At 37.6% G+C, this 14,399-nt stretch overlaps 2 protein-coding genes across 3 annotated transcripts in view; one reads left to right on the top strand and one right to left on the bottom strand.

Moving 5' to 3' along the window:
- Positions 1-10,659, bottom strand: part of shroom2a (shroom family member 2a) — a 36,279-nt gene extending 25,620 nt beyond the window's left edge. Inside the window, exons 1-2 of the mRNA XM_067597693.1 lie at positions 10,107-10,659; positions 7,643-7,853 (exon numbers count right to left, since the gene is read on the bottom strand). Coding sequence (XP_067453794.1) covers positions 7,643-7,849 — 207 coding nt within the window. The 5' untranslated portion in view covers positions 7,850-7,853; positions 10,107-10,659. The remainder of the gene's footprint in view (positions 1-7,642; positions 7,854-10,106) is intronic.
- Positions 10,660-10,718: 59 nt separating this feature from the next.
- On the top strand, positions 10,719-14,157 carry LOC137188190 (synapse-associated protein 1-like). Of its 2 annotated transcripts, XM_067597696.1 has the most exons (10): positions 10,719-11,069; positions 11,212-11,330; positions 11,429-11,495; positions 11,674-11,747; positions 11,855-11,994; positions 12,246-12,397; positions 12,764-12,822; positions 12,959-13,103; positions 13,205-13,356; positions 13,945-14,157. In XM_067597696.1, the coding sequence occupies exons 1-9, from the start codon at positions 10,865-10,867 to the stop codon at positions 13,330-13,332; spliced, it is 1,089 nt and encodes a 362-aa protein (XP_067453797.1). In that variant the 5' UTR covers positions 10,719-10,864; the 3' UTR covers positions 13,333-13,356; positions 13,945-14,157. The 2 variants fall into 2 exon arrangements, with proteins under 2 accessions (XP_067453797.1, XP_067453796.1); XM_067597695.1 differs by having other exon boundaries at positions 13,205-14,157.
- Positions 14,158-14,399: the final 242 nt, after the last annotated feature.

Below are 14,399 nucleotides of genomic sequence, written 5' to 3'. Positions count from 1 at the left end.
GTATTTTTTAGAGAAACTGAATCACTCACTGATACACTTAGTGTAGGTTACAATGTCTAAAATGGAAACAAAACACCCCAATTATACTGAAAATGCAAAACCATTCTCACTAGATAACACTTGGTTGAATAGTTCAGAGGAACAGTAGCATGAAATTAACTTCACATGGGTAAATTAGTGACTGTGGGTTTTGCAAGATTAAAAGGTAGGGTCTTAGACCATGTAGCACGCTGTATTAAAGGATCAGTCTGATGCTTTTCTATATTTTTCTTGTCGTCAATAAATCACATGAAAAGACCAATACTTTCTGACTTCACTACCCTAACTGGGGCTCTCAGAGCCAAACCCATTGGTGCCTAATGAGGAGGTAAATCTTTTTTTTTTTTTTTAATGAGTCACAAATATATAGTTTCAAGAAAAAGCCTCAGTAATTTCCTAAAACAGCAGGGCACTGTAGTTTTTAGCAAACGTTACGCATACAGGAGTAAATAGTGTATTAACTTGGGACTATTTTCAGTTGTGGATGAATGATGCTCCTGTGAGTTTTTACAGCAGAAGGACTGTGCATGTGGGGTTAACTCATGGGATTTATTGACACAAAGAATAATATACCATGTGTCTAGGTGTAAAACTGTAAACCTAAGTTTGACTAAGAGATGGGATAATTCCCATTAAGTTGCACTGTTTAAAATATTCTTCTAAGCTACATTTTTGTAAACATTCCAAAGCTGGTGAGCACATAGCTGATCTTTAATGATATTTGAAAGGTTTTAACTTGAGGCATTTGTGATAAAACACCAGAATATAATTGATTATACAGTGTTTGGGACCAGATTAGGCTGCTATGCAAAAGAAGCTTGATTACATGAAAAGAAGAGTTGACATATGTACAGTAATAGTTCAGACTAAGCAGACAGGAATCTGTAGCTACAACTAAAGAATCAGAGGAAGTCAACAGTAATGCAGGGGAACCAGGGGGAGAATAAAACTGAAGGCAAAACTAGTATGCAGCACATTTATGTTGGTCTGACGACATTACTAATTGTGTTGTATATACAGTGCATAAAAAGAGTCTTCAACATCAACAACAACTTGCTGAGACATCTGTTGGACAGCCTGGGGCTACACAGCAGTCTGGCTTTTATTCAGAGAAACTTAACAGGAAATATGGCTCTACAATAAAAAAAACTATATTTTAAGAAGGTAAATAATAACAACAAACAGAGTCAAGAGGCAGCATTAAGTAAAACAAAAAAGGTAAATAAAGGCAGTGTTTGCACAACATCAAGACAGGAGATTCATACTGCTTTTCCAAACATTTTTCACCATGGCAGCCCAATCAGCATGAGCCATACCATGTCCTTTGTTTACCATCTTCCTCCAGGCCATAATCAGTCAAACTCCAGCCATCCTGGATGCCTGAGTATCCTCAAAAATAGCCCCATGTGTCTCTGTGGGACATGAAGGGAAGGATGTGGTGGTGATGGGGGTAAGGAATGTGTCTTTTCTGCTGACAGATGTGCTGTGCAGTGTGCTGACAGGGCACTGAACTCAGACCTCATGTATGGTTTAGGCGCTGCCTTCACACATCATCGAGGGTGTTCATTCCACTTTGACAAGCCACCAGCAACCACATAAACAAACTCACCCAAATTTGACCTTTTGCTCGGCTTGTAGCTTTTTTAGCTTTTAGTTAAGAGGCATCTGTCTCTGTAAGGCAGGCAGATGTTTTAAGCATCTGTCTTTTGCAAAGTTCTTGCAGTAAATCACAACATTTGGTTTTAGCAAACCATGTTAGCCCGGACACTGAATTTGTTGTGGAATCTATGGAGGTTAAGCATAATTAAATAATTTAATTGTACTTTAATTCACAAGATGGACAACATTGCCTCTGTCTATAATGGGAAGAATAAACATAATTTAGATGAATATATTGCCTACATTTTTTATATGTTTTCCAATTGATTCCATTGGCTCATCCACCTTCATTTTTCCCAAAAGTCATAAAGCTGTTTTCAAATTTTATTTGGAATAACAGGAAGCCAAGACTCTCTTTTTTATTTGCCTTATGATAGAGGAGGGTTACAACTATCAAATTTACAGTGGTACTACTGGGTTGCAATGTTTTGGTTTTCTAGAAAGGTTGCTCTGCCCTGGTTACGAATTGAATTGTTGTCCTCAAGGGGTTTGGTGCTGGATAGCTTTTATACTCTGCTCCCTTCAAGAAATTAAGAAAAAATACGATTAAGCACATAAGAAGTACATAAATATCTTGTGTCGCCAGTGTCGTATTGTTTTTCTCCAATTTGGGAAAAATGAACACTTCAGCCTGGCTAAAAATGACATGGGAGTTAAAACATGGTTAAATTAGGACATAGTTTAACTACTGGATCTTTATGAGGACAACTATCTTAATGTCGTTTGACGAGCTGAAAGCGAAATATGACGTGCCACAGAAACACTTCTTCAAGTATTTACAACTTAGAAGTTTTATTCTGGCACGTTTAAAGAATTCAGTGCAACAACATCCAAAGTCCACACTAGAGATATTTTCCACAAAAAAATTGTTTCAGCAAAGGGTGGGTTACTCAATTATATAATATAATGGTGGAAAGTAAGAGACAGTATTGGATACAAGACTTACAGCAGGACATCTTAGTGGGTGAATGGGGTGTAATATGTTCAAAGGCACCAACACAAACAGTCAATACTCGACTGAGATCAATACAGTATAATTGGATAATGAGAACGTACATCACCCCTGTGAAGTTAAATAAATTTGATCCTAATATTCCTGACCAATGTTATAAGTACAATAATCATCAAGGTACTTTATATCACTGCTTGTGGGAATTTGGTGTTTGGTGAGTTTGGTGATACGCTACATCTCTCAAATTAACTCTCCCTTTAAGTCCTAAACTGTGTATACTAAGCATATATTCAAATAATTGCTCTCTATCTAATCGAGAAAGAAAATGGTTGACCCATGTCCACCACCAGCCAGGTGTTTGATCGCCCTGTGTTGGAAGAATGTTAGTTGCCCCTCTCTTGGCCACTGGTTGAAAAATTTAACTTCAAGTTTGACTCTTGAGAAACTCACATATATAGTTCAGGAGAAAGCTTCTGCATTTTAAAACATCTCGGAGATGTTTTTGGAATTTGTTAAAAATTGGGACATTGAAGAGGCAGTGAAAGTATGAAGTTACAGTGAAAATAACTAATCTATTGTGAGGAATGTGTGCTGCACACTGTTCTGTGTTTGTGTCTGTATTCTTATTTTATTTTTTATTAATTTTATTCTGAATCTATTGTGAATATTGAGAGTCATACACCAGACTACCAATATTCCCATCATCTTCTGCTGTGTTTAGTGCTAATTAGCATGCTACCACTGATATGGTGAACACAGGAAACAGTATACCTGCTAAACATCAGCATTGTCATTCTGTGCTAGTTGGCATGCTAACATTAGCATTTGGTTCAAAACACGACTGTGCAAAAATACACATACAAATCACACAGATAGTTAAGACATCAACCACAAATAGTAAGTTTCATAACAGAAAGTCTATGTTATGGGGGTTAGCATGGCATGTAAACCCTCAAAATGGATTTGAACTTTGCGTGACTATGCTGTCAGGGTCGCACAAACCCTGTGATTATCAAATAGCCTCTTAAACTAACACTTTCATGAGTAAAGTACAAATGACATTGTACTTGATTTTTGTGGTGAGATTTGGTTACCCCATGTCTTGAGCTGGGATCCAAAAATCAATAATTTTTTTGATATTGACTGAAATGTGTCTTTGGAACTAAGTATCAAAAACTGTCAAGTTGCCAAAAGCTGCATTTTTGTGCAACCATCAAAACATTTTAAATGATACCAGCCCCACAGATAACAGTGATTCTCTGTCTCTGAAATCCTATAGAAGACAACAGATGGAACAGATGGCCATTTTCTTGTGCAGAAAATGGCCAAACAAAGGGAATTCCCAATGCCAATGTGAGCCTGAGAACAGTTTAAATCTAATAGGTTGACATAACAAGGCAAAATAACACTAATGTAATGCCAAAGAACGTTTACAATAACATTTCCATCAACGAGCACACACTGAACCATTCCTTCTTCTGAGCCCGATCAATCCTTCCAGCATTCCATATTCCTACCTCCAAAATCCTGACTCCCACAAATAGAAAACTATTCCAATATTGAAGTCTTTTTCCTGCCATGAGCCATAATCCTATTCTCTACGGATCATCTGTGTTCCAGAGGTTGTGCAATCATGGGACAGTCAAATCGAACCCACAAAGTTGTCACACAAAAGGTTCAATAATTAGTAAAACCAGTCTACCTGCGGGGGATTTATCACAGCGTGCAAGAACAAACACATTTTTGTTTATCTAGTACTGGTTCTTTAAGAGCCAAATATTTTCTTCCATATAAAATTTTATCCTGGCAAAGGAAACATATGTATGAGGTACATGCCCAGCTGTGTTGTGTAAAACAGGATTATTTAAGTTTATTGAGACGAAGGACTTTAAGTCCATGAAGACCTTGAGCATAACCTGAGCTATGAGTGGAATGTTAAGAATTTTAATTAGATCCAGGATATTTTTTAACCAATACTCTTACCCTCTCATCGAACTGTGGGCCCTTTCTTTTTTTATCATCTTTCGTTTTATCAATCTACAAAAATGCATAGAAGTAAGAAAATAGCCAAAAAAGTTTTGAAGTGTGTATTCCCCAGGTTTACTATGCAAGATACAGACGTCCCTGCCAAGACCAACAGCGTACTCATGATGAAACAGAAAGACATTTAATATTAGAACAAGATGTTAAAAGGGGACCATTCACAACCATTTGAGGTCATTTCCAAGTGGAACTTTCTGATTGCTAACGAGAAGTGTAAATCTGACAATCAGCAGAGTGAGCTGTAGCTGAAACATACTGCAGAAAGCTGTGAGGAACTGAATGCCACAATCCACATTGTCACTGCTGTGTTACATGGTTGAGCAGTACATGGCGAGACCGGGAACAGATTTTTACAGTTCTAACTAGCCTGACTTGTCTATGTTACAGTGTTCTGTTCTCTTATCTTTTTCCCAAAAGAACATAGTAAATGCAGTGTTTTAATTTTAAATAGTTGTTCGCTCTTGTTTCATTGCAGTTTATCTCGATATTCCAGGTTACAATGTGTCATTTGAAACAGCTCTCACAAAAAATAGGACACATCGCTCATATGGGTGCAAGAATAGCTTACAATATTTTTAACTGAAATTGCCCTTCAAAGAAACGGGACAGAAAGAACAAACTGCATCAGGCAGATCACACAGGCTTGCATGTTTTACCATGTTGCTGTATGTTCACATATTTATGACTTCAGTCATGTATAGCATCATTAGAAAGACAAATGTTGGGAGTAAGAGGCCTTAAGATTTTTTTCTGTATCACAGAGCCAGTCTGTGGGCATTTTTAGTGGTTGCACATTTGATTACTTGCATCTTTATCTAGTTAACAGAAATAATTCAACAACATACCTTTGAAAATTAGTGGCTATACTCTGTGAGCTGCTCCAAAAGAGCACAAATCATTAATCCTGACTTAATTTATCTCATCATGCCATTCCAATGGGCTTCGGGCTGTCACGGATAATTCACTACATTTAGAAAATCAAACAAAGCTCCAACATTCCTCCCCTGCTCCTGGTACCACACGCTACCCCTCCAAACTGAAATTTAACCCAGCACAAAGTGATGAGAAAGCAAATGTCCAGGTGGAACCTCATAACATACACCGTAGCCTGAGTGGCAGCAAACTAAACTCTGAAGCATTTCAAGTCAGCTTGACAAACCTGTGTTAAGGCTAGTCCATGATCAGTTTACTTTTTGAGATTACTGAAAATGTCTTCAAGTGCCAGGAAGACTCCGGCAAGACTATTAAATAATATTTAAAAGGTTCTGATTAAGCAGGTGAAAAGTCTAGCGTGAGAGGTTGGTCAAAAAGTTCTGAGAAATGAACATCTCACCATCTGATGCACACGGGTCCACTTTTTGTTGGTCCTTGGAGTAAGGATGTAGCGTTCAGTGATAAAACATTAACGATAAATTGCTGTCAATATCAAACCAGAGAACTGCAGTCCAGCTGGGCAATGGTTCACCCCACACAATTCAGCAATGTGACCTCACCATTTAATCTTATAGCTTAAAGACTTAAAATGGTCAGAATTCCAGTCATTAGAATCACATGCTTTCTAAAACCTGCCGTAATGGGGTGAAGGTGGTCACAACTGTATTACTCTAAAGCCATATGGTGCCTGAGTTCCTGAGTTTCACCCCTCTGAGTTGGACTTTGGACCCCTTTTAGGTCAATACAGAAATGACGAACAAAAATCAAGCAGGGACACAGCTCTCGACAAACAGGTGCTGGTATTTTACCATGTCAAATTAACTAGCAAGGTCTTTTGTGGTAAATCATTACATAGTCAACAGAGAAGTGAGGTTAACAGTGTGATTTCAGAGCAGATTGGGCTGCACAGTGATTAAGTACACTCCCTCTCATTTACACTATATGCATTATAGTGGCTCATATCACCCATTTAAAAAGGTAATTATACAAGCTAAAGTGCAAGTTTTGTTGGATGTCAATGTTCAAAGAAACTTGATACAAAACACTCAGATTTTACTACACATTTAGCCAAATGGGCAACAATACTCAGTGCAACACTGTGCCAAATGTACACAGCTTTGTAACATGCTTTGACTGCACAGATCACACTTTAAAAACAGACAGTTAGCACCCAATCCAGTAGCTGCACGTCCAGATGTTTGTATGAATTTCAAGAATGACAAACTGTGCTGAAGAAACAACAGGCTCATGTCAGTGAGTTTAAAGAGAGTACTATGTGTTCACAATATCAAAATCTGGCATTTGTCTCATATCATGCTCCCTCCTCCATTTTTCTATTTTATTATCTTGTGTCAGAAAATGCTGTAAAAGTAGAGACAAGAAAAATGCACAGCGACATGTTTGCCATGTAAGCAGTGATGTCAGAGCAGGCATCGCCTTGTGTTTGGTTAGATGACAGCAACTAATAAAATAAAACGATAATCTTGCTGGCCCGGGTCACTACTGCCAAAACTGATTGAGCAATGTTAAACTTTGCCAGCCATCATCGCCTGTGCCATTATGATAAAGGTCACATAATTTAATTTTTTTACTTGGCAGCCTGATGTATGACAGGATATGGAGGGTGTTCACTTTTGAAAGGTTTTTAGAGGGTGATTAAGGACTTTAAAAGTAGGTGGAACAATTCGACACCGGCAGAATTGCGGTTGTAAAATTGACAGCAAACACACACCTGCTCTGACTCACAAGTTGTAAACCTGTAACTTCTGAACAGTGACAGTGGATGAGAAGAATGCTGCAACATCTACAATCACATTTTATTAAAAGGAAACTTTTGCGTACATTCCTGAGTGCAAAGAGAGGTATCAAAAATGAACACTTTTTTAAAAATGATATTTGACATTTGTTTAAAATTGACCATTTACAGATCAAAATGTTATTGGATTTGGATTTTAAAGACACATAGAAAGGATTTCAGTCTTGCAGCAAATTCTCTGCTGCCTTAGAAAGTCTTACCTTGGTTATGAGCAGAGGTTCTCGATGCTCCAGACCCCCTCTGAGTGTAAATCCCCACGGTGCACCTCCTGAAAGAAATACATCCACCAGCTTCCAGCCCTCCCCATCTCTGGTCCTCTGTTCCAGATCTCCTGGTTTCTGCATCACATGCCAAAGGCTCTCTGCTTCTGTATAGTGTGGATCATTTTTATATTGCTCAGCATCCATGGCACTGATATAGAAGTAAAGAAACAAAGAGAGAGAGCATGTAAACATGTTCAGGCAACACATATTAATAAGAACTCTTCCAAAAGTATGATTAGTTAGTGTAGGCCAAGTGACACTGTATTTTAAAAGACTCAATTTCTGGCCCAATCCTCTTTTCATTGTGTACTGACCAACGTGGGCACATGATCTGTAAGTATGTTCTGTACCACTGCTATGCTGATGACACCCTGCTGTAACTCCCACTAAAATCTACCGTCCATGCAGCCTTGACAACCTGCCGAAATAGAGAGCAACTGGTAGGTCTTCACCAGTACTTAAGAATGATACAATATTACCCACATTTCAGTGTATTTACTCTGGTTGACAGTCAATTTTTATGATCAAGATTTTACTGATCACTTTCACAGCTCAGCACAGTCTGGCTCCACGTTATGCTGCTGATCTTTTAAGCCCTTCTGAACCTGAGCGTGACCTGAAAAGACAACCAACTGTTCTACAATCTAGACTCAAGAATAAAGCAACCTGGGCATTTTCAAGTGGCTGGAGAAGCCAAAATATAATTTAAGGACTCACCTTCAGACTGGTTGATAAGTAAATTTTCAATTTCAAATATTCTCTTTTATTCATTTATTTCCTAATTGCTTGTTGATATTTTTTATGCTACTTTTCAAACCTGACCTTGTTTTGGACCATTGTGTTTAGTGCAGAAACTAACAATTATTTTCATTATCAGATTATGTTCTTGAATAATCACTGAACTGTTTTGTCTGTACAATATCGGAAAATAGTAAAAAATGAATGAACTAATTTCCCAGAGTCAAAAGGGGCTGTCTTCATATTGTTTTGTCCAACCAACAGTCCAAAACCCAGAGATATTCAGTTTACTATGATGTATATAAAAAGCATTAAGAAATCACATTTGAGAGGTTGGGAGCAGTTTGGCATTTTTGCTTGAAAAAATTACCAAAACAATTACTTGATAATCAAAACAGTTGCTGGTTAATTTTCTGTCGATTAATTAATTGACTACTGGTTGTGGCTCTAGCTGTGTTTATTATGTGCATGTATACGTTTTAAATTTCTTCTGCTATTTATGGGAAGCACTTTGTGATCACTGCTTGTTTTTGTTGTTATTTGGCAGTACTGTGATTCATAATGGCTCCATGGTTCCCAATCCGAATACAGACTAAATAAAAAATTAAAAGAATACCAAATCTTTATAAATAGTATATACAAAATGATCTAAATATGTAGTTGAGCTAAATTTGGAATTTTACGGAATGCTGTTCATATTATTTTGATCAAAAATTAATTTCAAATATTTAATTTTGACCAAGTGCATCTTAAAACACATCTTTGTGTATAACACTAGTTGCTTTTGCTAACTTTATTGGCTTATTAGCAGCCTGCAGTCTTTAAAATGGTGTACAGTTCAACTGCCATCACTGACAATAATGTTAAGAACAAAAGAAGTATCATAAGTATCTAAATATCAAAGTATGATAAGCTTCTTGATAGTTAGCTTATATAAAGAAATATTTAAAGGGTTTATTTTTTTCGAGATAAAGAATTACGTTAAATATTCCACGACAAAGACTCTGCTTTGTGTTAGCATTGTTTATTAAATACAATTTCAACACAAATGCCTCTCATTTTAAGGATTCAGCATCATTTCAATGGTTTAAGGTTGCTGGAGGCAGCTTTAAAGCCCTTAGCCAAATTATTTTTTACTGAGACTAGAACTTGATGAAATAAGTCCGTAAACTTAACCATAAGTTTCTGATTTTCATAGTTTTAACTGTTGGACTCTTGTACCACTAATATTGCAAATGTGCTAAGGAACTACCCTCCAACACATTAAATGAATGCCTGATTGATGATTTTAGTAACTTTGCCTGTAATGAGAGATGTTTTCGTGGGTTTATTGTGAATAAAAATGCATCCTTGTGTCACTAAACTTGGAAATCTGTAACGCTGCGTAAACACCTGTTGTCATACTCCAGACAGGCTGACTTAAACTTAATGCTCTTATGTGTGAGACAATTACACAACATTGTCGAGCAGCACAATGGAAACCATCTTCGCATGTATCGACAGATAAGCACAGAGCTCAGCAAACCTGTTTAAATTAAATAAGTAAGCGTGTCTCCGAGTGAAACAAGCAGTTTGTCATGAAATTTAACACTCGACTCAGCAAGGTCCCTAGCTTTTTCCACATTTATTACAAAAGTCATGCTTAAAAAACGGCTGACCTTACCTGGAATTCAACTTCTGGATAAACCGGTGGACACAGTCGTTTGGTCGGGGGTTGCTCGCAGCTATCTCCCAGGTTTACGTTACACATACTTCATCTTCTGGAGCTGTTTTTATTTCCAAAGGAATCACTTTTTTGTTTTTTGGTTATCCGCCAGTTGTTCGCGCACGGTTTCGCAGAGTACGCTAAGAGTTTTTCTGTTGTTTTAGACGCTGCCGTTCAATCCGTATCCTACTTCATTATACAAACCGACACACTGACACACTCAGGAGAGTTTAAATCAGCTAAGCTAAGCTAACCCCATCCATGGACAACAGGGAGAACAAGTGTAGCAGCAATATAGCGCAAGTGTGCCATCTACCGTTAGCTTGCACATAAACTAAGCTTTCCCTCAAAAAAACGATGTTCTACTTTATAAACACATTTTACCCCCCAAGTGGACGCTTTAACAACATTTTCTGGGCGTCAAACCCAATTAATCGCAGTAAATTGATTTTGGGCTAACTTTTAATTTGGGTAACGTAAAAGAAACGCTGAAGCGCGTAGGTTCCCATGACAACTTGTTACTTCAATTTAAGGGTGCGCAGTAGGACCAAACTTAACTAAGTCGCGGAAGTGGGTGAGTGTTGAAACGTCACCAGCTATTATGCTGCAATCACTAGAGTCAAACTATCAGAAATTTTGACGTATAAAACAAGTAAGTGTGCCATTAGAGCATGCTCAAAAACTTCTTTTAACTTTATTGACAAATAATTTGAAGTATGTTTAAGAACTGGGGAACCTGGCTCGGGATAGAAAACGAAAATGGCCAAGTTAAACAAGAGAGCGAGTCTAACGTTACTGTTGATGATACTGAAGACACGAATCACGGAATAAACAAACCGACCGATGTAGCTGAAAGTGAGCAGAGCAGTGAGAAAGACGCTCAAACGCCCCAACTTCTCGAAAAAGCGAAGGGTTTCAGTGGTAAGTTTTGTAAAGTTGATAAAGTACAGTAGCTTAGTAGACTTAGTACTAGTAAACTTCTCAGGATGTGTGTGGTCTCTTTGCTGTGGCAGCAGGGTCCTCTGTATCCTCTGTAAAGTTTGTTAAACTCGCTTCTTTGCAGGTTACATCTATAATTTCGCCAGCAATGCCTCCAAGAAACTGTCCGAGTCTGTCGTTGAAACAGCACAAACCTTAAAGAAAAGTGTGGAGGAGGGGAACATAAATGGGATTATTGATAAGGTAAACTTCTCTTCCTGTCTGTTTTCATTTGAAAAATGAATATACCCTCTTCTTTATATTGAAGAAGTATGACCTAAATATCCCCCCCCCCTCCCCAGACCATTTTGGGGGATTTCCAGAAAGAGCAAGAAAAGTTTGTTCAGGAGAAAAAATCAAAACAGTTTGGTAAGCACTGAATGTTTATTTATGTATATAACCAGACATGTTGAATGTCAGTTTTTGCTCTCCAAACTGAAATTGACAACTGAAGATTTATCACGATAATTGCTTAATTGCCAGCTAACCAAAACTGCATCATATATAAGTACATGAATATTACATAACCAGTTTTCATTGTTCCTAGGTGCTGCTGTGCCCCCATGGGTGGGTTATAATGAAGAGGACACCATACAGCATCAGATCTTGGCTCTCTCAGCTGTTAGTACTCTACATTCAACAGAAAACATTTCTTTTGATATGGAAAAATAGAAAAATTCTGTATCAATATAATGGCAGAAGTTAACTTTTGGTTTATTTGTTGACAGGACAAACGAAATTTTTTGCGTGACCCTCCTGCTGGGGTGCAATTTCACTTTGACTTTGAGCAAATGTACCCAGTTGCCATGGTGATGTTAGAGGAAGATGAGCTGCTCAGGAAGATGCGCTTCCATCTGGTCCCCAAACAGTAAGAACGTTATGACACTGAAATAATACTTTGTCCTGTGTTTTCATCATGTGCATCTCTGCAGAAGAGTGTGTTTATTAAAAATCAAAATTATATTAAAAAAAAAAAAGATTTTAGGTCTGTACGGTGTGTGTGTGTGTGTGTGTGTGTGTGTGTGTGTGTGTGTGGTGGTCGATGATGGGATGTAGTCTCCCCACAGTACCATTCCAACATGGACATATCTGCCATTTCCTCTTTGTCATTCTTTGCAGGGTGAAAGAGGAGGTGTTCTGGAAGAATTACTTTTACCGCGTGTCCTTGATAAAACAGTCAGCTCAGCTCACAGCTCTAGCAGCACAACAGGCTGCTGAGCGGAGGGACGTCGAGAAAACTGGGTCCAGTCCTGAGGATGTCCATCAAAAGGGTATACTATGCTCTGCAGTGTGAAACTATAAGGCCCTCTAGTCGGGGGTAAAAACGAAGATAATTTATTTCAATTCAGAGCTTCTCAAGCAAATCCATAAATGGTCAAATATTGTATGATAAACCAAAGAAACAAAACCATGCTTAACAACATAGTATTTTACTGTTTAGTTTTGTGAAATAATCTACTTAGTAGCTTCTGTAACCTGTATTAGACAATGTTAAATACATTACAATGTTCAGTTCTTTTCATACAAATAAAGACACTGCAAGAAGTTTGATAAGCAACAGTAGGAGAACTTGAACATCGCCTTCTTCTTGTCTTTTCATATACTCGAGAGATAATGTGAAAAAAATTGTTTCGCAGATGTAGTTAAACGGAAAATTCCCGCTGCCATCAGCTGTTCCAAACCAAAGCCCAGTGAGGTGAGGAACCTGTTACCAACTTTTACCTTCATTCCACCATGAAATCCAAGAAAATAGAGAGCTCATTATAAAGGCAGTGATTGGGCTCAAACAAGTTTAATTGCAGTCTGACCTCTTTATGTTTCTGTCATAAAAGGATGAAGAGGAGATCTCCACCAGCCCGCCTGCAACTGAATTTGTGAGCGATGCTTTTGACTCATGTAAGATAAACGAAGACGACCTACGCAAGGAAATAGAACAACTTGTTCTAGACAAGAGGGAACATCCAAACACGCAACAGGGTAGGTTTTAGTTTTTATTTGTTAAACTGAGTTATCATGTAATCAGTGCAGTTGCTTATCAAAGTTCAATGAGTGACTCATTGTGTTTTGTTTTTTTACAGAGGACTCTGCAGACTGGGAGAAAGAGTTGCAGGAGGAACTTCAGGAGTACGATGTGTTGCCTGATACTGAGAACTGTGATGACAATTGGGACAGAGAGATTGAAGAGATGCTTAAGGAGGACAATTAGAGCAATTACACAGACCCCTTTAAGGTCAGAAACATAAGCCAATTGTGATGATACATGTCAGTATCTGCATAATATTTTTGGATACTCTCAGAATTGTCAAGATTGAGAAATACCACTGAACATCATCAAAATGTTAATGTTTCCATGGCTAGAAATAGAGGATAAATGGTACTGCAGCTCAACAGAATCTGAATTTGAAAATCTGAGTACGACTCTCTGTGGATAAAGATACATGTGAATATTACATCCTGATTAAAAAGTCCAGGCAATGAATGAAGATATGCAGCAGCCCAAATACCGAAAAGAGAAGGCTTGTATGAAATCATAGACTTTAGCTTTGATGTGTCTTTCTAGCTAGACTAATTAGTCTTCTGCAGAAATAATATTAATTGAAACATTAACTAAATTAAGTATTATTACAGTTTTAGAGGATTTCATATGAGTGACAGGACATGTATGGTATATTTTGGGAGAAAAGTTTATCCTATGACTGAGCCAACTTATTTTATAAATGGAAATGATATTATTGTGATATCACTTGTTAAATGCTGTTGAACGACTGACCATGTATATTTTATTTTATTTTTTTCTCCACATGCACACATACTGTAGACGCTGATATAATGTGTGGATATGCCTGTCCAAACAAGCTGGGTGTTCTTCCTGTTTACACCAAACTTTATTGAGAAAAAAACAGACTCAAAGCCATTGTCTTTTGTGTTTATACTTATGCAAACTGCAGTGTATTGTTACATTGTATTATGAAAATGTTTATATAAACATAAACTCTATTATTGAATTAAAATGTCTTTTTTCTTGAATTGATACATGTGGTTCTGTTTTGTGTACGGGTTGTTCTTACAGTGTTTTATCAGAGAAAAAAAACCAAAACAAACCAAAGCATATCTTTTTCTCAGGTTAGCTGAAAACCTCTCATGCCCAGCGAGCGTACTTCAAACGTCTTTGTCAGTGTGTAACAACACTTTGAGAGACATTTGCTCTTTTCATTACTAAAACTCAACAGTCCACTCCTTACATGCTGTGGGTGACCAGTGAAGAATGAGAGG

This window comes from Thunnus thynnus, chromosome 8, assembly GCF_963924715.1.
Source record: "Thunnus thynnus chromosome 8, fThuThy2.1, whole genome shotgun sequence".
Taxonomy (NCBI): Eukaryota; Metazoa; Chordata; class Actinopteri; order Scombriformes; family Scombridae; genus Thunnus; species Thunnus thynnus.
This window is presented reverse-complemented; position numbering and strand designations above follow the sequence as displayed.